We start from the raw sequence: 23,985 nt of genomic DNA, 5'->3' as shown, positions 1-23,985 counted from the left end.
AATTCTCCAAATTCTTCAAGAAATAGTGAGTAAGGACCAGGAGGTCAATAGAGTAAGTCAATTTTATCTGTATAGCCCATTATCACAAATTACAAATTTTTTCCTCAGTTGGCTTTCTAGCAATACAACATCCTGTCCTTAGACCCTCACATCGGATAAGGAACAAGATTCACGATTCAAGATTTAGTTTATTGTCATTTTCACTATGTACCTGCACACATAAATTAAAACAAAATGCTATTTCTCCCAGCCCACAGCAGTGCAACAGAGAAGACAAAAATACACATCTAAAAATTCCCTAAAAAGGATACCACTAATAACATAAAAACAGAGAGAACAAAACAAAAAAGCACAATTAACAACACAGTCCATTCAAGTGCAACACAGTCCATTTCAGTTTAAATGTTGACAGCTGATGTCTGTCAACGAGTGACCAGCACTGATGGGGGGGGGGGTTAGAGGGTAGGTGGATGGGCATGACTGTGGGGAAGACACAGTTCGTTAATAATCCTGACTGCTTGTGGGTAGAAGCTATTTAGCATTCTGCTGGATTTAGCACAGATGCTCCTGTACCTCTTCCCAGATGGCAGGAGGGAAAACAGGTTGTGAGAAGGATGGTGGAGATCCTTAATGATGCTGGAGGCTCTGCGAACACAGCGTTGATGGTAAATCTCCCAACAGGAAGGGGAGAGGGGCACAAATTATCTTGCTAGCTGTTTTCACTATCCTGTTCAGCTGGTGTTTTTCGGTCGCTTTGCAGTTACCAAACCAGGAAGTGAGACCATAGGTTAGAATGCTTTCAATGGTGCCCCTGTAGAAGGTGGTGAGGGCTGAAATGGGGAGGCTTGCCCTTTTAAGTCTCCAGAGTAGATGGAGCCACTGTTGGGCCTTTTTAACTATGGCCAAGGTGTTAATGGTTGAGGTCAGGTCATCCACCAGGTGCACTCCCAGAAACTTGATGTTAGTGACCCTCTCCACAGTGGCGCCATCGATGGTCAGCAGCATGTGATGGTGCCTGCCAGCCCTCCTGAAGTCAATCACCATCTCCTTTGTTTTGCTTATATTCAGGGAGAGGTTGTGGGATTCGCACCATGCCATTAGCTGCTCCACCTCCATCCTGTATGCAGATTCATCATTATTGCTGACGAGACTCACTACTGTTGTATCATCTGCAAACTTGATGATGTGGTTGTTGTCAAATTTGGCAGTACAGTCATGGGTTAGAAGGGTGAACAAGAGGGGGCTCAGGACACAGCCCTGGGGTGAACCTGTGCTCTAAAATGGAATTTGATGTGAGGCTGCCCAACCTGACTGTCTGCTGCCTCCGTGTCAGGAAGTCCAGGACCCAGTTACAGGTACCAGTGTTCACGTCCAGCAACCTCAGCTTCTCCACCAGCTGTTGTGGTATGATGGTGTTAAATGCCGAGCTGAAATCAACTCCCTAAACAGAACAACCCCCCCCCCTACAAAAAAAAGGTGTCACAATCTGGACTGAGCACTCTGTTCATGGGTGAGGGAGATGGATTTAAAATAAGAGCCTCACAAGATTTGAATTTAGATTCAAGTTAAGAAGTTAAATTGAAAATACACATATATTAAGGCAACACCCCCACCTTGTTTATTTGCCTGAGCTACATGGACATACGTATAGTCGGGTGGGGAAGCTTAATTTAAAGGAAGAAAAACATTAAGTTTCAGCCATATTTCACATGACCTTATCATATCAAAACTATGTTCAAGAATCAGATCATTTATTAGTAAGGCTTTGGTAGACAGTGATCTGATATTTACGAAACCAAATGTAAGTGTCATGTTGAAGAGATCAGTACTTGGCTGAACTTTAGAGTAACCAATAAGCGAAACATTAATTGGAATACACCTTGTATTATTAGTTTAAAATCTTGACGATCTTCAGTTTGAATGATGTGTGGTCACACTTTGGATAACATTAGATGTTTGGTTCTGTAGATTATTAGGTGCTCGTTGCACCTAATAATCTACCACCACCACCAGTGGTAGGAATGATTATTAGATTATTGTGATTCACACATTTAGGATAGAAGAAATTCCCTGACTTAACATGTTAACTAAACTAGTTGACTCCACATCCGCACTAAATTTAAACCCAGCAGGCTCTCTAATCATCTGCTGAATAATAAGTCCCTAATGTCAAACTAAATGTAGACAGCTATTTAGATTGCTAAACAAAAAGAGCAGCTCCATCCCCAATAGGGTGAATACCACCCGCTTTCGGCAGGTAAGGGTGGCCCCAGAACGGGCCAGTTATCAACAAAACTGAATCCCTGCCCATTACAGTAACAAGCCAGCCAGTGGTTCATTGAGGTAAGCCTACTATACATTTCATCATTACCCCTCACGGGTAAGGGACCAGAGGCAATTGGTCGCTGCTGACACATTCTGGCCAACCCAAGCGTCCTGACTAGGCTAGCATTTGTGATCTCTGATTGCTTCATCCTAGCATTAATCAAGCCTGGGTGTGTCTGTCTGCTCTAATTGAATCCAATGATCAATTAAATTTGGTTAATTAAGTAACTAAGGGGCAATTACTTTATCACACAGGGTCAGTTGGTATTGAACTTTTTTCCTTAAATAAAATGATCATTTAGAAACTGAATTTTGTGTTTACCAGGGTTCTCTTTGTCTTATATTACATTTTATATGAAGATCTGAAATAATTAAGTGTGAGAAATATGCAAAAATACAGGAAATCAGGAAGGGGGCAAATACCTTTTCACAGCACTGTATATATCTAATTTTGAATCCAGGGCCCATGGTCTCTGATGTTTTCATATTTCCTCAACTCTTCTTCTTTATTCTTTTTATAATGCAACTTAATAACCTACCTCTCCTCCTGTGCTCTCTCTCTCTCTCTCTCTCTCTCTCTCTCTCTCTCTCTCTCTCTCTCTCTCTCTCTCTCTCTCTCTCTCTCTCTCTCTCTCTCTCTTTCTCTCTCTCTTTCTCTCTCTCTGTCTGAACCTTCCGCTATCACAGTTGGAGCCTTGATTTGGAGGAGCTGAAGCAGCGACGCATGCGTCTTCTGGGTGACTGTCTGATCTGTGCTGCCTTCCTGAGCTATGAAGGGGCCTTCAGCTGGGACTTCAGAAATGAAATGATATATGGGGTGTGGGAGAAAGATGTGCAGGAGAGAGGTATTCCCCTGAGCCAGCCCTTCAGGGTGGAGAACCTGCTGACTGATGAAGTGGAGATCAGCAGGTGAGAGGGAGTGTGAGCTCAACACCAACCCTTGCCATGAGAAATTCCGCTAGCATGTCTGTATGTTGCAAAATAAGATTGATTTTAATGTATGATAGGTTGCTTATCCACCGAAGGGAGAGTCTCTTTTAAACTGACACCCTTATTTTGGGAAGTGGTAGAGATTCGCATATCCCTCAGTCAAGGTAAAATGCATTGACAACAAGAGACCCACCAGTTTAGGTCCAGTCTCCATATTGCTCTGCCATTCTGCTCCTGACTTTTGGTTTGATTTCAATAGCAGATGACATGTACTAAATAAAGGAAAGAAAAGAAAAATCAGGGTAAAATAGGATTATTAATTACATTTTACGAGTGTATTGAAAGCACAAGCATAACAGCTGTGTGACTATGTTGGGTGTATTTTTGTTGCGTCAGTTAGGTTTGCTCAGTCCCAATTTTAAACAATAATGTTTCATTTTGCAGTGGTCACTGAGTGGTTTGATAAACATGAAAAATCAGTAACAGTCACTGCATCTTAATCCATGCTTGACAAGGTTTCTCTTCTGCATAGGTCCTCTCAGTTGTAAAAGCTGTAGCATTAAAGGACTTCTGGCAAGTCACACAAACTCACTGCCGCGTTGCATCAGTTTGCTTTATTTTGCCAGTTACCTGTACTTTGATGTTGTTTTTTGGTTTCTGTTTTTAGTTCTTTTTTTAATATTGTTTCTGTTGAGACTGACCATGGGCACAGTGGCACTTATTAAATAAATCTTGTGTGACAGGTGGGGCTCAGAGGGCTTGCCACCAGACGAGTTGTCAGTCCAGAATGGAATTCTCACTACCAGAGCCAGCCGTTTCCCAATGTGCATTGATCCACAACAGCAAGCCCTCAACTGGATCAAAAAGAAAGAAGAGAAAAATAACCTAAAGGCACAGAAAGTTCCACAGTCATACACAAGTTTGTCATTTGTTTTATTTTCAGTATCCATGCAGGGGAAGAAATTTCCTTTACATATGATTTTTTTTTCTTCCAGATATCTTCCTTCAATGATCCAGATTTCCTGAAGCAGCTGGAGATGGCCATCAAGTATGGCTTCCCCTTCCTGTTCCAGGATGTGGATGAGTATATTGATCCTATGATTGACAATGTCTTGGAGAAGAATGTGAAAGGAGCAGAGGGCAGGCAGATCATCTTCATTGGAGACAAGGAGGTGGACTATGATCCCAACTTTAAACTCTACCTCAACTCCAAGTTGGCTAACCCTAAATACTCACCATCTGTGTTTGGGAAAGCCATGGTCATTAACTACACTGGTGAGAAACTGCCTCAGACCAACCAAATCACTCTGTCTACAGTAAACCAAACTTGGATTTAAGTACTATTTAGGCCTGTGCATGTCTACATATGTCATCTGTTTGTTTGTTTTTTTCATAGTTACTTTAAAGGGTCTGGAAGACCAGCTACTTAGTGTGATTGTAGGCTTTGAGAGGAAAGAGCTGGAAGAGCAGCGTGAGTATTTGATTAAAGAGACCAGCGAGAATAAGAAGCTGCTAAAAGACCTGGAGAATTCCCTGCTCAGAGAGCTGGCCACCTCCACAGGCAACATGTTGGACAACACAGAGCTTGTCCACACACTGGAGGAAACCAAGTCCAAAGCTACTGAGGTATGTCTACCCAAAGGCCAAGCTCACTCAATCTCAGTGGCGCAACGATGGAGATGTAGCATGAACAGGTCGTCATTCACTGGACTGTCAAATTCAAACAATTATATATTTTTATGCCTGTTTGAATATTAATGTGTATTCCTTAGGTTTTTGAGAAGCTCAAGTTGGCTGAGATGACGTCGCTGGATATTGATAAGCTGAGAGACGGCTACCGTCCTGCTGCCAAGCGTGGTGCCATCCTGTTCTTTGTGCTAGCAGAAATGGCTTTAGTAAACAGCATGTACCAGTACTCTCTTGCCTCTTACCTGGAAATGTTTGACTTTTCTCTGCACAAATCCTTGCCTAACTCAGTCTTGCCGAAAAGGTTGAAGAACGTTATGGAGACTCTGACACACAACGTCTATAAATATGGCTGCACAGGTAAACCAACTTGGAAGGAAAAGGTGATTACAGCAGTTACTTTGAACTAAAAATACTATCTTCTAACCATGTGTATCTTAAGGCCTATTTGAGAGACACAAGCTGCTCTTCTCCTTCAACATGACTATAAAGATTGAACAGGCAGAGGGAAGGTCCCCTCAAGAGGAGTTGGAGTTCTTCCTAAAGGGTGAGATTACACCCAACAATTAAAGAACTCTTGAAATATTCTTTTGACCATGCCCAACACATACAGTCACACAAATTGTTTAAATAAAATTTCCATATTATCACAGGTGTCCACACATTTGCACAGAGAGAAATTAGCAACACTTTCATTTTTAAAATCTTATTTCTAAAGGTAATCTGTCCCTGGAAAAGAGCAAGCGCAAAAAGCCATTTGCCTGGCTTCCAGATCAGGGCTGGGAGGACATTGTGAGACTAGCAGAGCTTTTCCCTGAGCAGTTTGGCTCTCTGCCTGATGATGTGGAAAAACATCCTGGTGACTGGAAATCTGTGAGTGACCTTGGTGACAGGACTTGCCTTAGGACCTTTACCATATAACTTCAAGATTTAATCTTTATTTTCCATGTCTTTAGTGGTATGACTTAGATGGGCCAGAGCAAGCTCCCTTCCCCATGAAGTATAAGGAGAACCTGACAACTTTCCAAAAGCTATTGCTGCTGCGCTGCTTTCGCCTTGATAGAGTCTACAGAGCTGTTACTGACTATGTCACTATCACCATGGGTGAAAAGTGAGAGATTGTTCTGTTTGCTCATTTAAAGAGAGACACAGAACATTGTCATGTGTTCAAGTTTTCAAAACACAATCATTCAAACATTAGTTGATCTTGCACACATTTACCCCTTTTACTGCTCAGATATGTACAGCCTCCAGTGATCAGCTTTGATGCCATCTACGAACAGAGTACACCTAACTCCCCTGTCATCTTCATTCTGAGTCCTGGCTCTGATCCAGCTAATGACCTTGTGAAACTTGCAGAGAGATCAGGCTTTGGAGGAAGCAGGCTCAAATTCCTTGCAATGGGACAAGGCCAAGAGAAGGTATCAGGGAGCTCTTCTAAAATCTTTCCAAATCACTGCAGCTGGGATGAAGCATCTAATTCAGCCAAGTGTCAAGAGTATAGGGAACACTAATCAGTCAGACATGTTCTCATTTAGTTTAACGCTGGCAAGCATTGTTTCCTCTGTGCGCTATAAAGGTTGCACTGCAGCTACTGGAGACAGCGGTGTCCCGTGGTCAGTGGTTGATGCTTCAGAACTGCCACCTGCTGGTGAAATGGCTGAAAGAGCTGGAAAAGTCTTTGGAGCGTATCACTAAACCTCATCCTGATTTTCGTCTGTGGCTCACCACCGATCCCATCAGGGACTTTCCCATCGGTATATTGCAGAAGGCTCTTAAGGTAAAAACAGAACTGTGTCACAGATAATAATAAATTTCATCAGTATCACATAGTAATTGCACACTTTAAAAAAATGTTATTTGAGCGGAAAGCTGAAATATTTGGCTTCATTTCATTGAATGAAATCAGCCTTGAATAAAATCTTTGTATTTCTGTGCCAATTTGTTATCCATATCGCCTCTAATAAATCTGCCAACATTGTGCTTCAGCTGGTATCATACATACAAGAAAAGTATGACTGTTACCATCTATCCATCCATTATCCAAACCACTTATCCTGCTCTCAGGGTCGCGAGGATGCTGGAGCCTATCCCAGCAGTCAAACAGACAAAAATAAAACTTGTAGCCTACTCGTACATGTTGGATGGTTCTGAAAAAAAAACAAAAAAAAAACATCAACTCATTTGGTCCTCAGTAACTTGCACTTGGAGAGACAGACACAGTAATAAAGGAGCCTGTTACCATCCAAACTAAATAGAAAGACAACCAACCACTCCCTCTTTCTTGTCTTGCCCCCCCCCCCAAACAAAAAATCTGGGCATTGGAAATAGCAGAAAGGAGAACAGAGCTGATATTGTGGCGATGTGTAGATACTAAAAACGTCAAAATGTTGTGTTTACATTCCTTCTCTGGTAATATAAAGATTGCCATATTTTGTTTTTTAATGCTTAGGTGGTGACAGAGCCTCCCAACGGTCTGAAGTTGAACATGAGAGCCACATACTTTAAGATCTCCCATGAGATCCTGATGAGCTGCCCACACCCTGCCTTTCGCAGCCTGGTCTACGTGCTGGCTTTCTTCCATGCTGTGGTGCAAGAGAGGCGCAAGTACGGCAAGATTGGCTGGAATGTCCCCTATGACTTCAATGAGTCTGACTTCCTTGTAAGTGGCAGAATAGGCATATGTTTGGGTGAAGATTACGTTTCCATAGTGTACTGTGAGTTTTAAGTTGACATTTGTTGTATGGTATACATCACTGTTCACAGTGAATGTTTGTAAAAATGTAGTTGTGTATTTATAGGTGTGTATGGAGATCCTAGACACCTACCTTACCAAAGCACACAGTCAAGGAGATGCTAGCATTCCATGGGGAAGTCTTAAATATCTTACTGGAGAGGTAAGGTTAAATTGATCATACTTCATAAAAGCAGAATGTTTACGGCATCCTCTGACCAACAGATTCTGCCACCTGCTGTTGTGCTATGTTTGATAGGTGATGTATGGAGGACGCGTCATAGATAGTTTTGACCGCAGGATTCTGACTGTCTACATGGATGAATACTTTGGAGACTTCATCTTTGACACCTTTCAGCCCTTTCACTTCTTCCACAACAAGGATGTAGACTACAAGATTCCCCTCAATGGGCTCAAGGGAAGATATGTTGGTAAGTTCTTGTTTCGGTTTGTTTGTTCTCTGTATGAGATATACAATTTTCTGCATACCCACTCACATCTTCAATTGATATGTTTTTGTGTCACAGAGGAAATTGAGGCCCTACCCCTGGCAAACACACCAGAAGTATTTGGTCTGCATCCTAATGCTGACATAGGATACTACACACAGGCAGCAAGAGACATGTGCACCCATCTAATAGATCTGCAGCCTCAGACTGGTAGTATTTGGCATCCCTGAATCTCCTCTTTTCATTTTCTTTTTAAATTCATTTTTTTCTCTGTTAATACTCAGTGGTGATATTTTTTGCCTTTGTTTGCTTGCCCTCCTCCATAAGGAGGCTTATGGAGCTGGTTTCCTTGCCCCAAGGGTTTTGTTTTTGGTGCAATTTTTCTGTATGTCTGTTTATTTGTCATCAACTTAAAGGAAAAATGGCTGCAGCAAATTACATGATTTCTTCAGGAAAGGTGGGCAATAGACCCAACATGACTTCATAAAATGTTTGAGGGAATTTGGTCAATATTACAAAAAAGGTCATGAATAAGATCAAAATCCCTTTTTAGCCATATCTATGTACAGAAAACCCCAACTTGGTTTACTTCAAACTTACACTAAAATGTGAAAAGTGTTAAGATATATGCCTACCCATTGTTACAGTGAGAAAATTGGTAATGTTCAAAGTTCAGGGAGTCAAGGGGTGGGATTTGTTGTCTGTCACAACTTCTAGTGATTTAGTGTCTTTCAAGGGCACTTCAGGTAAGCAGTTGCTTGCTGTCACAAGGGCTTGAACCCAGGCCTTTTCTTTATATGATGGTCTCCTTGTTTACTATGCTAGCTTGCTGCCAAGTTGTGTTGCACCTATTGACTTGGCTTGCTCTGATTCTTTCTGATTCATCAGCTGAATCTGGTGGAGGCATCAGCAGGGATGAGTACATCATTCAAGTGGTCCAGGACATCCGTAACAAGCTTCCTAAGGTGTTTGACCTGGATGTAATCTGCAAGAAGTTTGGCCTGGACATCTCCCCAACCTCAGTAGTGCTACTGCAAGAGCTGGAGCACTTCAACAAGCTGGTGGTCCGCATGGGTCGCTCACTGGCCGAGCTGCAGAGGGTGAGGAGGATAAGGAGTGGCAGGGACATAAATAGAGTACAGGATGCTCTAAAAAAAAAAGGCAGATAAACATTTCTCTGTGAAACATACAAGGTTTGGATCTATTCTCACTGCACTGTGTCCCACAGGCCCTGGCTGGCGATGTGGGTATGAGTGGGGAGCTGGACGAGGTGGCACGGGCCCTCTTCAATGGCCAGATCCCAGCCATCTGGAGGAAGTTGGCACCTGACACACTTAAATCCCTGGGCAACTGGATGATCCATTTCAAGAGGCGGCATAAACAATACAGCTCCTGGGTAAAGAAGCACTTACAGTCTAATTGCAGTTTAGGAATTCAAACACCTTAATCAGGGAGTCATTCACCTATTAAGTAGACATGGGTTACCCAGTTTACTTAAACGCTGAACACCCATGTTTGTGTTACTGCTCCAGACAACCTTTGATAAATTCCTCCATAGTGAACTGGTATTACTCTAGGACTTACAGAGGAGGAGTGTATATCTCATATCTTATGGCATATTTTCTGTTTATACCTGCCAGGTGGATGAGGGGGAGCCTAATGTGATATGGCTGTCAGGTCTCCATATCCCAGAATCCTACCTTACTGCCTTGGTCCAAGCCACATGCAGGAAGAACGGTTGGCCTCTAGATGGCTCTACATTCTACACCAAGGTCACCAATTACCGCAGTGAGGAGCAAGTTAACCAGATGCCTGGACAGGGTAGAAATACAGTTACTATACGCCACATAAGTGTATACAAATACTTAAATCTTATCATGTTATCTCTGAGGAACGAAAAGTAATGATTTTTTTTCTATCCCACAGGCTGCTTTGTTTCTGGTCTGTATTTAGAAGGAGCAGACTGGGACATAGAAAATGGCTGTCTGGTCAGGAGTAAACCCAAAGTTCTAACAGTTGAACTGCCCATCCTCAAGATCATCCCTGTAGAGACTCGGCGCCTCCGATTACAGGTGTGAATCACAGGCTTTATATAAATGTCCTGTATGTAGATATAAAGAGTTCTATCCACTTTTCTCTTATAATTTCTCTTTAGAACTACAGAGAACTTCATAATAGCTATAGCGAAATATATAGATAAACTTTGTTTTGATGTAATTACTTAACTACTTGGTGTATTTCCATGTATTTTGTACCACAGAACACATTGCGGACGCCAGTGTATACCACGTCTATGCGGAGGAATGCAATGGGTGTGGGGCTGGTTTTTGAGGCTGACCTGTTCACCACCGAACACATTTCCCACTGGGTACTCCAGGGTGTCTGTCTATGCCTCAACTCAGACTAAAGTAAATGCTCAGTCCCACTGAACTTTCCAACTTTCAGATTGTTTGCTTGTATGCTGAATTAATAGCACTGTTACCCTGTTAGTGAGAGAGAAACATTTGCAACACAGGGAAATTTCAGCTAAGAAAATAGACCTCTTTAAAATGTCTACAGATTAATTTTAACTTGGGGTCTGAAACATGGTTGTTTGTTGCTTCAGTTGTATACCTGATTGCCACAGTTTTGAACTTATATCCATATAGGTTTTAGAAATTTCTGACATATACTCTTAATCTTAATGCCTAAAATGAAATTTACTCCATTTATGTACTTCCGAAGGGGGCTGAAAGCGGAGCAATGGAAAATGTATCAATTACAGAGTACGCTGTCAAACATTTACAGTGTCACTTTAATACTTCTGTGGTTTTTCAACTGTTGTCTGCAGTGCAGCTTGTTTGACTTTAGGTAAGGTAAATAACAGGGGACCTGACAGCCACAGGTAGTGTCTATGAGGATATCATTCACAGACACAGTCATGCAAGATATTACCATTGAAAGAGCTATCCCACTTTTGAGCTTTGAAATGCAGCTTAATGCATAGACAACAGTGGTAAGAATACAGTTTTGGGCTTAATGGAATGACTGTGCTGAGGGCAAGTCAGAGAGCTCCTGCAGCTTTCACTGCTACGACTGTTATAAAGTAGACCCAAGAGTAGTAGACACTTTCATGTGCATGCACAAGGAGGGGAGGCTGTAAAAGTTTGTATCCTCCCCTTTGGAAAGAAGTGAAGGAAAGGTCTGCTGGGCCCATTTAATGAACGGACACAGCAAATTAGTCAAGTAGGCTAAATGCATATACACAGACAATAGTTAACTGCTCCTACTGTTTGTACAGTGTCAAGTCAAGTCAAGTCAATTTTGTTTGTATAGCCCAATATCACAGATTACAAATTTGCCTCAAGGGGCTTTACAGTAACACAACATCCTGTCTTTAGACCCTCGCATCGGATAAGGAACAACACCCTAAAATAAAGCCTTTAACAGGGAGAAAAAAATTGGAAGAAACCTCAGGGAGCGCAACAGAGGAAGGATCTCTCTCCCAAGATGGACAACATGCAATGGATTTACACAATTTACAGAATACAACATTGAAAGAGGATAACACAATTATAAAACTTATGAAGAAAATGATGCGCAGGATGCCAAGCAGTGTCCAGACACCACCGAAACAGCTCAGGACCTAAGCCACACGACCAGCATCACAAAGCAAAAAAAAAAAAAAATTAGTCACACATCTTAGTGAAAGAATGATATAACACTGAAACAGGATAACAAAATTATATAGATTTATAAGATATATAAAAAGAAAATGGGATGAGGGAGATGCCAAGCAGCGTCTCAGTGGCAACCACCGTCACCACGGAGACCTGGGAGGAGGACTGACTGCACATGCATACAAGGGATAGACTCACACGACACCATTCACACATAGAAAGAGAGAAAGGAGAAGACATCATTCAGAGAAAGAGAAAAGATGTGAGAGAAGAGAACAGTTTGCAGTCATAATCAATTAAGTCATCAGTTAGTCATAATCTATATGCTATAATCTCGTCAGCAGAAAGTGATTGGTAAATTCATTGAGACAGAAACTGACCCGCCATGCAGTACAGCTTGTGAAACACTCAGAGGCAACTAATTGTAGGCTAAGGCAAAAAGGCGAGTTTTAAGTTTGGATTTAAAGGACTCAACAGATTGTCTGATGGCAGCAGGCAGGTTATTCCACAGCAGCGGGGCCCGATAGGAAAAGGCCCTGCCACCAGCTGAATTCTTTTTAACTTTGGGTACACACAGGAGCCCTGTATTTTGAGAGCGAAGAGCTCGAGATGGAATGTATGGTTTAAGGAGATCAGACAGGTAAGATGGGGCAAGCCCATTTAGGATTTTATAAGTAAGCAGAAGCACCTTGAATTCTGATCTTACATGGATAGGGAGTCAATGAAAGGAGGCAAGAATTGGTGTAATATGGTCAAATGTTCTAGATTTAGTAAGGATTCTAGCAGCAGCATTCTGAACCATCTGAAGACTTTTCGGTGGTGGGAGAAGAACGACAGGGAGGAGGTGGAGTAACAATAGAGGATAACGTTAAAAGAACACTCAATGCACGCGACCCCCCCCCCCCCCCCCGAGACCAAGATTATTTTCAGCTGCTCTGGGCTGGAGGGATTTACATTAACCCTAAACTGATTCAGTTCCTGCTTGGCACAGTTGGCTGCGCCTGTTGCCTCGTAAAATGCCAAGGGTGTCCTGAAACAAGAAATACCGACACAACACTTAATTAATACACCCTCGCCCACTTTTCTCCTAGTTTCCGTTTGCTGAAATTGAGAGCAGGTGTGCTTCACTGACTTTGCTGAAATACATGTCACTCTCGCTGACTGTAGATCTGCATATAGAGAACCTCCTCCCTCTCTCTTTGTCTGTCTGTTTGCGGTGGCTAATGATTCAAAAATCTTTCTGCAGCAAGCATGCAAGATAGAAATCAATTACCTTTGTGGTTGGGATGAATCATGCAGACTACTCGTAGTCTGCAGCATCTTTTGCAGCTGGTGAGACTTGCAGCTCTGCCGACTGAGAGGCCTGAGAAATGTAGTCACCCCAACCACAGATACAGATCTTGGGCTGCAGCCCCTGCTTGCAGTGCCAGGTGTTTAGCTTGGAGCAGGACCACAACCTTGTGGTTACTGGCTGCATATGCTGTAACCCTACAGGTCCCACATCCATCCATGGGCAAAGAAAGTTTAAAGCAACGCAGTATGGTCAGCCTGGCCACTGCAATGGCTTTGGCAAATAGGCTATACAGATCACAGCTTCTGACAGTAATCATAACCCTCAAGGACAATAAAAATAACCGATGAAGCAATGTGATTAAATAGATTGTAATAACATCACTGCAAAATGCAATATTTAACAGTGAGCGTGCACAAGCCACATATTTCACGAGTGATATTCCATGTATACTGCAAATCGTTATGCTCACTGATAGGATACATTATTGGTCATCAAAAGAGATATTACTCATCTGCTCTCATTTCAGCGATTTGGGACACCCGGCTATAAAAGTTCATTACGGACAAATGAATTCACAACACATGCAACGCATGTTGTGCCGTCGTAGCGTGTGTTGTCCTTCTTGAGAGGTTGAAACGGGGCAGGGAGAGGACCCGGCGGGTTGTGCTTACTTTCAGAGGACTATATAACGGCTTTGATGCCCGTCGTGTGAAGCTCGACTTGAAACGCGCAAAGACGGTGGGCGGCAGAGTCGCAGCGGAGACCACAACACAACACTCAACACAACGCAGCAATTTGATCTGCGGCTGTCCGGCCACTGTCAGCGAGCGAGCCGGGTCATAGTTTCTGCTCGCGCATTTTCCTTTTCCTTTTATTTATTTATTTATATATATTACATTTTTTTACTCCTCAAACTAACGGTCACCTCCTGAAGTCTCAAGACTGTCATCCCAGTACAACAGCGCATGTTAGTTTTGCTACTTCTAACACCCTGATGGGACGTGCGCGTCTTCTCGGTAACCAACCAACCCGGTGTTTGACTCATTTTTTCCCTCGCCGGTGGATTCAGTAAACCGGCCGCCTTCCAGCCGGGGCAAGCTTATTAGAAAACTAATTTCTTCTTCTTCTTCTTCCTCTGGTCGAACTTTTGACGCCACGGAAATGGGAACGTGTCAACGTGAGCGCGTGTCGGCGCTTTACCGACCGAGTTTCCGTTGCGTCGTGCTGCTGGTGTGGCTGAGCACGTCCGTCCGGGGGACCTGGAGGACGGGACTCTACCAGCCGTACTCCACCGGGACGCAACACACCTTCTCCTCCGTCTACCACAAGAGGTAAGCTCCTCTATTCGTCTGTCTACGGATTTGTTCCTTATATCGATATAGCTTAGCTGTGAGTTTTTTCCCCGTTTATTTTTTACATTTATTTATTCCTTCATTTTTATCAGAAGCAACTTTTTTATTGTCTTGTTTCTGCCTGTGGCCGTTTCAACCCCGCCCAACCTTTCTTTTTTTTTAAAAAAAATCTTTGTTTACGCAATCGGTAAATGACATTGAGAGTTACTCCCATCCCCATCCAGTTAGGTCTTCTCGTCTTCCTGGCAGTTGGTTTCCTTTTTCCTGTTCAGGCAGCACACTTTGCGCCGCTCACTCCCATCCTCATTGTTGTCCCCGCTTACTCACCTACACTCTGAGGAGACGGTCCTCCAGTTGTGTCTGTCTTCATCTGGCCAGCACCACTTCCTGCCTAATACCTGCCAGGCTGCCCTGACACTAATCTATAAGCCACACAGCAAGAAGACAGTTCTTGGATCTGTCAGCCTCATAAATCCAGCTCCTGTATTTACTAGTCTCAGTGGTGAACTCATCATAAATTAACATGATGAATAGTGAATGTGTGGTGATGACTTTTTTAAAGTGCAACCTAGAATAATTGCTTAGGGAAAAAAGGGTAACAGAACTAATAGGGTACTGCTGGGTGATATGGAAAATATATAGATATATATCACAAATATATAATGACTACACGATAGTTATTTATATCACGGCATCTACCTATATGTGCAAAAATGCTATGTTTAAGAATCCAACTGAAATTAATCAAATTGGAGTGTTTCGTGATGTAAAATATATCAAGCCAAAACTAGTTTTTCAAATAATATCCCATCAAGTATTTCCGGCCTCGTTTTGTGAGAAATTTTAGCTTACAGGTTACCGTTATTGTTAATTTGGGCAACAAAATGTATCAGTTGTACTGTATCAAACTGAATCAGGATATGACAACATTCGAATTTCATTGTGATACAGTGCCAGCTGAGGGACAATAAACAGTAAAACTTAATCATTGCCTAGCCTTTAGTAGGGCTATGAATTAATCAGGTCTTCTACAAAAAAGGGGCTGCCCTCATAATGTTTTGTTTGACAGCAGAGTTGTTGATATAGTGGATCTGAGATAGAGACCATCAAGACTAAACACAAAAGGAACAACGCCAGCTTGCTTTGCTTCCCTCCTATGCAAAGCAGCCAGAGCTTAAAACTGAAGTGACGTTCCCTGTCTTACAAATATTTATGCTGTCAGGTTCAAAGTATGAACTTGTGTGTATGTGTGTGTGTGTGTGTGTGTGTGTGTGTGTGTGTGTGTGTGTGTGTGTGTGTGTGTGTGTGTGTGTGTATAAGAGCGAGTGAGCATATGCACGTGTTAGTTTACTCGTGGGTGTGTCCAGGTGGTTTGGAGAGGTCCCAGCCTCAGTCTACAGGCTCACTCCCCCAACTTAGCTCACCTGTCACTTACTGGCAGAGAGTTTGTGGACGTGTTTACTAAACACATGCAGCTGGGCCTCCACAGCATATGGGCTTGTTTTGGGAAGAGGAGATGAGTTTACTCAGTCTGCTGCTGTTTGAAAGTTGCGGTGGAGAAAACTGAGGGACCGAGGTAGGGTGGGGTGGGAGGGGTGGTGAGCTGTTGTGAATCATCCATGGTCTGAGAAGGCTTGAGGGGGCCGGCAGGTTTGAGGGGATATGAGAGTCCACTTGCTGCTGTCTGGCCTGGCCTATGAAGACATGCGCGTTTTATGTTGTGTCAACAAATCCAAACAGTAGCAAATCGGGTTTTATAGAGCAGAAGGCTCCCAAACAGGAAGAACATGTGCAAGTCGACGTTCCCAAGGCTCAATGAAGCTGCAAAGCGCTGTGAAACTCTGCAACCAGTCAGGGAGCAAAGTCAAGATGATTTAGGCAGTACAAGGGGAATACATGTTTATGGACTGGGAAGGGGTAGAAAATATGAACCCCTGAGTTCAGTGATTCTCCAAAACAGAGGGGGTTTAATAACGCTTTAAAACGTTATTAAGTAAGGAGAGTGAGCCCGCCATAGAATCGCTTACAAGCTTTCTCTCTCTTTGGCTATCTACACTCACTGGCCACTTTATTAGGTACACCTTGCTAGTTCCGGGTTGGACCCCCTTTTGCCTTCAGAACTGCCTTAATCCTTCGTGGCATAGATTCAACAAGGTACTGGAAACATTCCTCAGAGAGTTTGGTCCATATTGACATGATAGCATCACGCAGTTGCTGCAGATTTGTTGGCTGCACATCCATGATGCGAATCTCCCGGTCCACCACATCCCAAAGGTGCTCTATTGGATTGAGATCTGGTGACTGTGGAGGCCATTTGAGTACAGTGAACTCATTGTCATGTTCAAGAAACCAGTCTGAGATGATTCGAGTTTTATGACATGGCGCGTTATCCTGCTGGAAGTAGCCATCAGAAGATGGGAACACTGTGGTCATAAAGGGATGGACATGGTCAGCAGCAATACTCAGGTAGGCTGTGGCGTTGACACGATGCTCAATTGGTACTAAGGGGCCCAAAGTGTGCCAAGAAAATATCCCCCACACCATTACACCACCACTACCAGCCTGAACCGTTGATACAAGGCAGGATGGATCCATGTTTTCATGTTGTTGACGCCAAATTCTGACCCTACCATCCGAATGTCGCAGCAGAAATCGAGACTCATCAGACCAGGCAACGTTTTTCCAATCTTCTATTGTCCAATTTTGGTGAGCCTGTGCGAATTGTAGCCTCAGTTTCCTGTTCTTAGCTGACAGGAGTGGTACCCGGTGTGGTCTTCTGCTGCTGTAGCCCATCTACCTAAAGGTTCGACGTGTTGTGCGTTCAGAGATGCTCTTCTGCATACCTCGGTTGTAATGAGTGGTTATTTGAGTTACTGTTGCCTTTCTGTCAGCTCAAACCAGTCTGGCCATTCTCCTCTGACCTCTGGCATCAACAAGGCATTTTCGCCCACAGAACTGCCGCTCACAAGATATTTTCTCTTTTTCGGACCATTCTCTGTAAACCCTAGAGATGGTTGTGCGTGAAAATCCCAGTAGATCAGCAGTTTCTGAAATACTCAGACCAGCCCGTCTGGCACCAACAACCATGCCACGTTCAAAGTCACTTAAATCACCTTTCTTCCCCATTCTGATGCTCGGTTTGAACTGCAGCAGATCGTCTTGACCATGTCTACATGCTTAAATGCATTGAGTTGCTGCCATGTGATTGGCTGATTAGAAATTTGCGTTAACGAGCAGTTGGACAGGTGTGCCTAATAAAGTGGCCGGTGAGTGTATATCTGTGTATCCATATCTCTCATGTCCCTCTGAATGTCATGCACGTATGTTTGTAGAATGTAATTGTACCTGTGTACTCATGCATGAGTATGTGGATGCATACAGATGGTGCATATGACTACTATGTATGTAAGTTAACTTTTATTTTAATGTACAGGGTCTGGCAACACATTCCCTCCTCAAGAAAGAATCTGTAACTGTTTGCTCAGCCTTGTCCCTCTTAACAAGCTAAATGAGCTCTGATATATATATTTTTTTCCATCAAGCCTGCTTATTATCCTCAGGTGGAGAATGAGACATGGCTTGAGGCAGTCTGAGCCCTGTGGCACTCATCACCCCCTCACCCAAGCCTCACCCATACGCAGGGTCATTTAACAGTGGGAATGGAGATGACGGGTTATAATGGTACAATTTATCCACCTTAATGGGAGAATGTCACCAAAATTTACCACTGCGTTAGCATAACCAACCGACTCTATGCCCACTGTGTTGGCTTGATCTCAGTATGAAGACTACGTTATTTGTTTTCTTGCTGTTAGAAATACTGCACAGTTTCAAATTGGGCCATGTTAATCCACAGGAATTATTGCGTATGTACATTCTTAAACTGAGTGTGATAGTCCCTCTTTTAAAATCAGTGAAATTGCAGTACAAACAGCATGACTGAATTCTCACCCTTTTTTTTTTCTAGGAATTGTTTTGTGCTTTTTTTTTTACGACTACTTACCTCAAATATTTTGGACCAAAAAGAAAAAGATACATTTTAGGCCACACACAGACAAACATACAGTCAAATACCACAGGTGTTCCAGGCCCACATGCTCCAAACAGATTATCTTTATCTAGCACACAGGTGGATGGATGCACGTGTCCTTCTATGGTAGCTGCATGGGAGTTACTTGGTCTGGGCTTCAGCGTCCTGCTTGGGTGCTTTGATGATCTCTCTACATGTGTTGTTTTTGGGTTCACCGACACGGAGCGAGGATGTTCACCGGGTATGAAGAGCTCTTTGGTCAGAGGATATATGCCCCCATCTCCTTCACAGCTCCTGGTGTGATGAGGCCTTTAAACACACCCGAGCTCAAAAGCACTTTAGGCAAACCCTCGTTTTCTCAGCTGTGGCCTCCCTCAGCAACACTAACCACCACTCATACACAGCCATTATTTATTTCTGTGGTACTTTCTGTTGTGCAAGTTTGGGTCTCAGTGTTTCCTCATCATGCACCTGCTGCTTTTACACATCTTCTAAACTTAGTTTTACAACACTTATTAATGTCATGTCCTAGGAGTTTCTTTGTGGCAAAAATGTGTTTTTCACATATCCATTTCATTCTCCTCTGATTCCTTTTAGATCCCTATTTATTTCTCAGCAGCTGCAGATTATAACCCTTGGAATGTCTTACGCCTCTTTTTCATCATTAATGTCACTGTTTCTCTCTCTCTCTCTCTTGCTCTCTCTTTCATTTGCACCACATTTATCATGCCTCTTCCCCAGTCCCCTGGGACAAACAGTGCATCATAATTGTCTATCCCTCCCTTTCCTTCTTCCCATGGGAAGCCCCCCTGAGTGACCCCTATGGTAAAATGACCTCCTTCTCCTCCTGTTCTCCGCTCCTCTGGCTGCATGCCACATCTGTCTTTTGTCCTTTGTTCCCTTCAAGTGTTTTTCCCACAGCCAGAAATCTCCAGGAATTCCTTCAGATTTCTATCATACTACAATTCAAACAGATTTTCTCTTCCTCCTCGTCATCTTCCACTCCTCCTCCTACAGTCTAAGAATGGACATGGAGCTGTGTGTGTGTGGGTGGGGGGGGGGTGGAGTTGGAGATGAGGCTAGGGGTAATTTCCAGCCATTTCCAACAACAGGGAGTGCACCTGGATATTATATCCGCTAGAGCCTGGCTCTGCTTGGCATGGGTCTGACCAGCGCATTGCCCTCCTCAGCCCTCTGTCAGTATGAGAATCTATGACTCTCAGCTTCTACCTCCTTACACAGCCCGCCGCGAAAAGTGCACAAGCGTAACTTCATAATGTAGGATAATGAAAGATGCAGACTGCACAAGCACGTTTAACAGAAGGCAGACCTGCTACTCAGCTTTTCTTCTTCATGGTTTCATGAACCATCCGTCAGCATTACAATTCATTTGGGGTTCAGTGTGCTTTTGTTTCCCCTCAGTGTTTTACTATCTTGCGTTGGTAGTTGCGGGGAGAACAGATGGACCAAATCTGGGATTTTTCCCCCCCATCCCTTTAGAATTGAAAGGGTTTTTTTTTCTTTCTCTAAAACGTTGGCTGTGATGTGTATAATAGCCAGAGATGCCTGATGATTTATTTAGATTGGGCCAGGCATTCTGAGTGGGCTGTGTTTGCATAGAGACCTGATACTCACTAAGGGCCTGCTTGGTGCTGTTGCCAGTGAAGTGGCATGGCGCTGGTAGGTTTCACACTTCTCAACACATGGGACACCTCCAACTAGAGGAGGGTGTTAACTATAGAGCATTTCATAAAGAAAGAATGGAGTGCTGCAAGCATCTGTATCCCTGTGTCTGTGGACAGGCGTAAAGACATTCAAAATTCAATGGGCCATTATATGGACGTTAGTTCACACTAACTCACAGCAGAGATCTATATGTTGTCAGGCTAGTAAGCAAGTGTGATTGATTTTCCAGTAAATATTTGGCCCTTTGGGTCACGTGAAGACTGGTGCTACCTGTGTTTAGTCAACTGTTATCTCTTAGCCTTTGGGCCAAGGCAAAATCAAAACAAGTAACATCATCCAGTCATTCTGCCTGAACAGGTAAATAGGTATTAGGTAGAAGAGAGGACATTAGCTACTTCTCTCCCCAACACTCATCCATGTTATCTGTCTTGAATTGTGTGACTCTGTGTTACCGGGCCATGTTTCGCTGCAGCACAAGGCAGCAGACATTGGCCTAGTGTACTGCCTCTTTTTTAATGACCTAAGTTTGATACACAGAGATAGAGGAGACCATAAAAGCCACCCCAGCTGCCCCATCGTGCCCCCTGGTGACATTCTCAGCAGATCTCAGGTGGAGCAGTGCAGTCCTCCCACCCACTCCCCGCCTTGGGAAACTCTGATGTTTATCTGTTGATTTTGGAGGATAAATGATGGGGAAGAGATGGGATGAGGCTTGCTACCTGACCACGGCTCCTCCAGAGACTTGTTTTGGGATTTTTTTGTCCACCACTGCTCATGTCATTCTTTTGGGGACAGCAAACTGGGTGTAGTATAGTAGATAACATAATGTTTACAGCCATACAGGTGGCAGATGTTCTGAGATGCATTAAAAGGGAGTCAGTATTCTAATTACAGTATAAGTAAATGTTCACCTATTTTGAGTTCCCTGGCAATGACTTGAATAAAGAGTTTTAGCAAGTTATTCATTTTGTAGTTTTTCTTTTCATCTGGCCCTCACCTGGAGTTTATTACCTCCCCTTGAAAAGTTGATGTCTTTATATACCCATCCATCCATTATCCATCCATTATCCAAACCACTTATCCTGCTGTCAGGGTGGCGGGGATGCTGGAGCCTATCCCAGCAGTCACTGGGTGGCAGGCGGGGAGACACCTTGGACAGGCCGCCAGGCCATCACAGGGCCCACACACACACACGCACACACACACACACACACCCATTCATACCTAGGGGCAACCTGACCTACATGTCTTTGGACTGTGGGAGGAAACCGGAGCACCCGGAGGAAACCCACGCAGACACGGGGAGAACATGCAATCTCCACACAGAGGACGACCCGGGACGTATATGTGCCGAAACGCCACAAATGTTACATCAAAGTGAAATATCTCCTAAGCTCTATGAAAGCGTCCAGATATTTCTTCCGCGGTGCCCTTGCTTGTATTTGGCCGGCTCAGGTCTGTGTGCGGGCACAGCAACATGTGGGGATTGTTAATGAGAGCTGGTTGCAGGGCTGTTCCGCATCCTTTGCCTTTGGCGGTTTTCCTCATAGTAAATTCACACGCACGCGCACGCACACACACACACACACACATATGCTCTCACGTATTGACAAACATGCTTTTGGTGGAAACGCCCTACCGCAATTTCAAACAAACTGGCAGTGGAACACACAAAGTGTTATTGTGGTGTGTCTTGAGTCACACAGTCTCCTCTGTGGTTTCTACATTGCCCTCTCTCTCTATACATGAGAGGGATTATGTAAACACAAGCTACAATAATTGTTTTCCATGTTTCTCCTTGCAGCTGTGCCCATGTGAAGATAATCAGGGTATTTGTATACTTCGTTGCTAATAAAAGACCAGTAACATATGGTCATCTTTGCAGCCTCTGCATGGTTTCAATACACTAGAGCCCCCATATTAAACATCCATGGTTCTTTGGGTCAGTGCATATAGCATGATGACTTGGTTAATTTTGCCTCTTGTTTGCAATACGCACTGGTTACTATCTATCCACTGAAACTTCTAGAAACGGCCTTTTCAAAGCTGAACTCCTCATGCCGTACTAGACAGTAAGCTTTCCTCATGGTTCGTCATCTGGTGTGTGTTGCCAGTGGCTTCATTCTATCAGCAGGACCCACTGAAGGACTAGTTTAATGAATACCATAGTCGGATCCTCTATTCCTGTTTCAATGAGCTTTGTTTGCTGGGTCGTATTTTTTTTCCTCTGACCAATAATGCCGTGATTGAAACCATACCATTGCATCAGCCCTAATCAGGATCAAGTATCTTTTCTTGGTCGCGGGTTGGTGGAGCCGAGCGATCCTGGTTGAGAACTAAACTTGGGCTAGTTCTCGCTCTCGTCTACTGATTCACTCCTCTGTCTATTTTTGGTGACTTTTCAACCCAGCGAAGGCCTCAGATAGTTTACCCTTCCAAGAGTGTTTGACATTGTGAAATAACCCATCATGTTTCAAGAGGCCCAAGAAGTGAATGTCAGCACATTGTGCTACGATGTGCTGGCTCTAACAGATCATGTCCTGGCTGTCAGATCATAACCTTTATCTCCCCAGCAGGTCAGCTCCCCTACAAAGCCTCTTTCTCACCATAGACACTCCACCTCTCCTGAGACCTGCGGCGAAAAAAAAGCTCACGGATGTGTGTTGATATGGGAGAGACTGCAAACTAAATACAGCCTTCAATGCATGGCTGCAAATCTCATGGCCGATTGAATCCAAGTAAACATCATAAAGAGGTTTCAAAAGAAGAATAAAAAAAGCAGTAGGGGGTTGAAAAGCAAGAATCAAAACTCCCAGGTAGAGAGCAGGTTATTGAGTGTGAGGGCATGACTAATTTCCCTTTGTGAATGTGCCATAGTGTTACAGCATGTGGTTGAGAGCGAGAGATAGTAACATGGATAGCATGGTTGTTTTACATTTTATATAGTTTGTCTTGCTTCTTATGGATGGAAATTGAATTTAGAGCAGAAGCCATAGCAAACATTTATAATTGTGACTGACAGGAAAATGCATATTAATTATTGATCTCTCTCTCTCTCTCTCTCTCTCTCTCTCTCTCTCTCTCTCTCTCTCTCTCTCTCTCTCTCTCTCTTTCTCGCTCTCAGAAACTGGTGTCCTCATACAGTCACCAAGACAGTGACTTGCCAGGTCCAGAATGGGACCACTCTACAGCGGGTCTACCAGATGTGCCGCTGGCCACAGGGATGCACAGGGGGCAGGTGAGTTTGAATCAGTACCATTCAGCAAACCCTGCTGATATTTGCTAGTCACAACATACTTGAGGAAAACTGAAATATTACACATAGCATCTTTACCTGTCCCTTGAGCTGCAGACCTTTTTGTCTTACATCAAAAAAAAAAAACCTCACAGAATACATGCTGTGGGGGGAAAAGGACTGGCAGTTCAGTAGTACAGTATACCATCTGCTGCACTGTATATGCAGAGACAGCCATAGGGCTTGCAGTGCTTGTGTGTCTGTGATGGCACCAACCTATGTGTATGTGTTTTTCAGCTACAGGACAGTGGTCAGACCCTCCTATAAAGTGGTGTACCGCACTGTGACTTCTCTGGAGTGGAAATGTTGTCCAGGATTTAGTGGAACTGCTTGTGAAGAAGGTAATTCAAGATGGGGGTTAATGGGTCATGATTAACAAAAGACATACACATGCGCACGTCGTTTTTACAGCAGCACGTAAAAATAAAGGCGTAGGACATGGTGTTCTGCTGAGATATTCAGAACGTACCAGATGATTGATAGCCTGAGTAGAAATGCCGGCGGGCTTCCTCTGCTTTTGGTTCTGGTTCGGTTGGAGCTTTGAG

At 43.6% G+C, this 23,985-nt stretch overlaps 2 protein-coding genes across 10 annotated transcripts in view; both read left to right on the top strand.

The window, feature by feature from the left end:
- Positions 1-10,654, top strand: part of dnah10 (dynein axonemal heavy chain 10) — a 67,896-nt gene extending 57,242 nt beyond the window's left edge. Inside the window, 19 exon segments of the mRNA XM_056279415.1 lie at positions 3,013-3,234; positions 3,999-4,146; positions 4,251-4,530; positions 4,652-4,881; positions 5,028-5,301; positions 5,384-5,488; positions 5,660-5,814; positions 5,898-6,052; positions 6,179-6,362; positions 6,521-6,721; positions 7,394-7,603; positions 7,743-7,838; positions 7,935-8,106; positions 8,203-8,334; positions 9,013-9,224; positions 9,353-9,520; positions 9,765-9,945; positions 10,051-10,196; positions 10,385-10,654. Of these exon segments, the coding sequence (XP_056135390.1) occupies positions 3,013-3,234; positions 3,999-4,146; positions 4,251-4,530; positions 4,652-4,881; positions 5,028-5,301; positions 5,384-5,488; positions 5,660-5,814; positions 5,898-6,052; positions 6,179-6,362; positions 6,521-6,721; positions 7,394-7,603; positions 7,743-7,838; positions 7,935-8,106; positions 8,203-8,334; positions 9,013-9,224; positions 9,353-9,520; positions 9,765-9,945; positions 10,051-10,196; positions 10,385-10,531 (3,418 nt within the window). The 3' untranslated portion in view covers positions 10,532-10,654.
- Positions 10,655-13,830: 3,176 nt separating this feature from the next.
- Positions 13,831-23,985, top strand: part of emid1 (EMI domain containing 1) — a 95,674-nt gene continuing 85,519 nt past the window's right edge. For all 9 annotated transcript variants that reach the window (XM_056286541.1, XM_056286516.1, XM_056286563.1 and 6 more), the window contains exons 1-3: positions 13,831-14,408; positions 23,270-23,383; positions 23,678-23,781. In XM_056286541.1, coding sequence (XP_056142516.1) covers positions 14,239-14,408; positions 23,270-23,383; positions 23,678-23,781 — 388 coding nt within the window. In that variant the 5' untranslated portion in view covers positions 13,831-14,238. The remainder of the gene's footprint in view (positions 14,409-23,269; positions 23,384-23,677; positions 23,782-23,985) is intronic.

Source organism: Lampris incognitus, chromosome 1 (assembly GCF_029633865.1).
Source record: "Lampris incognitus isolate fLamInc1 chromosome 1, fLamInc1.hap2, whole genome shotgun sequence".
NCBI classification, from domain to species: domain Eukaryota; kingdom Metazoa; phylum Chordata; class Actinopteri; order Lampriformes; family Lampridae; genus Lampris; species Lampris incognitus.
Note: the sequence above shows the minus strand (reverse complement) of the source record. Positions and strands in the feature narration are given on the sequence as shown.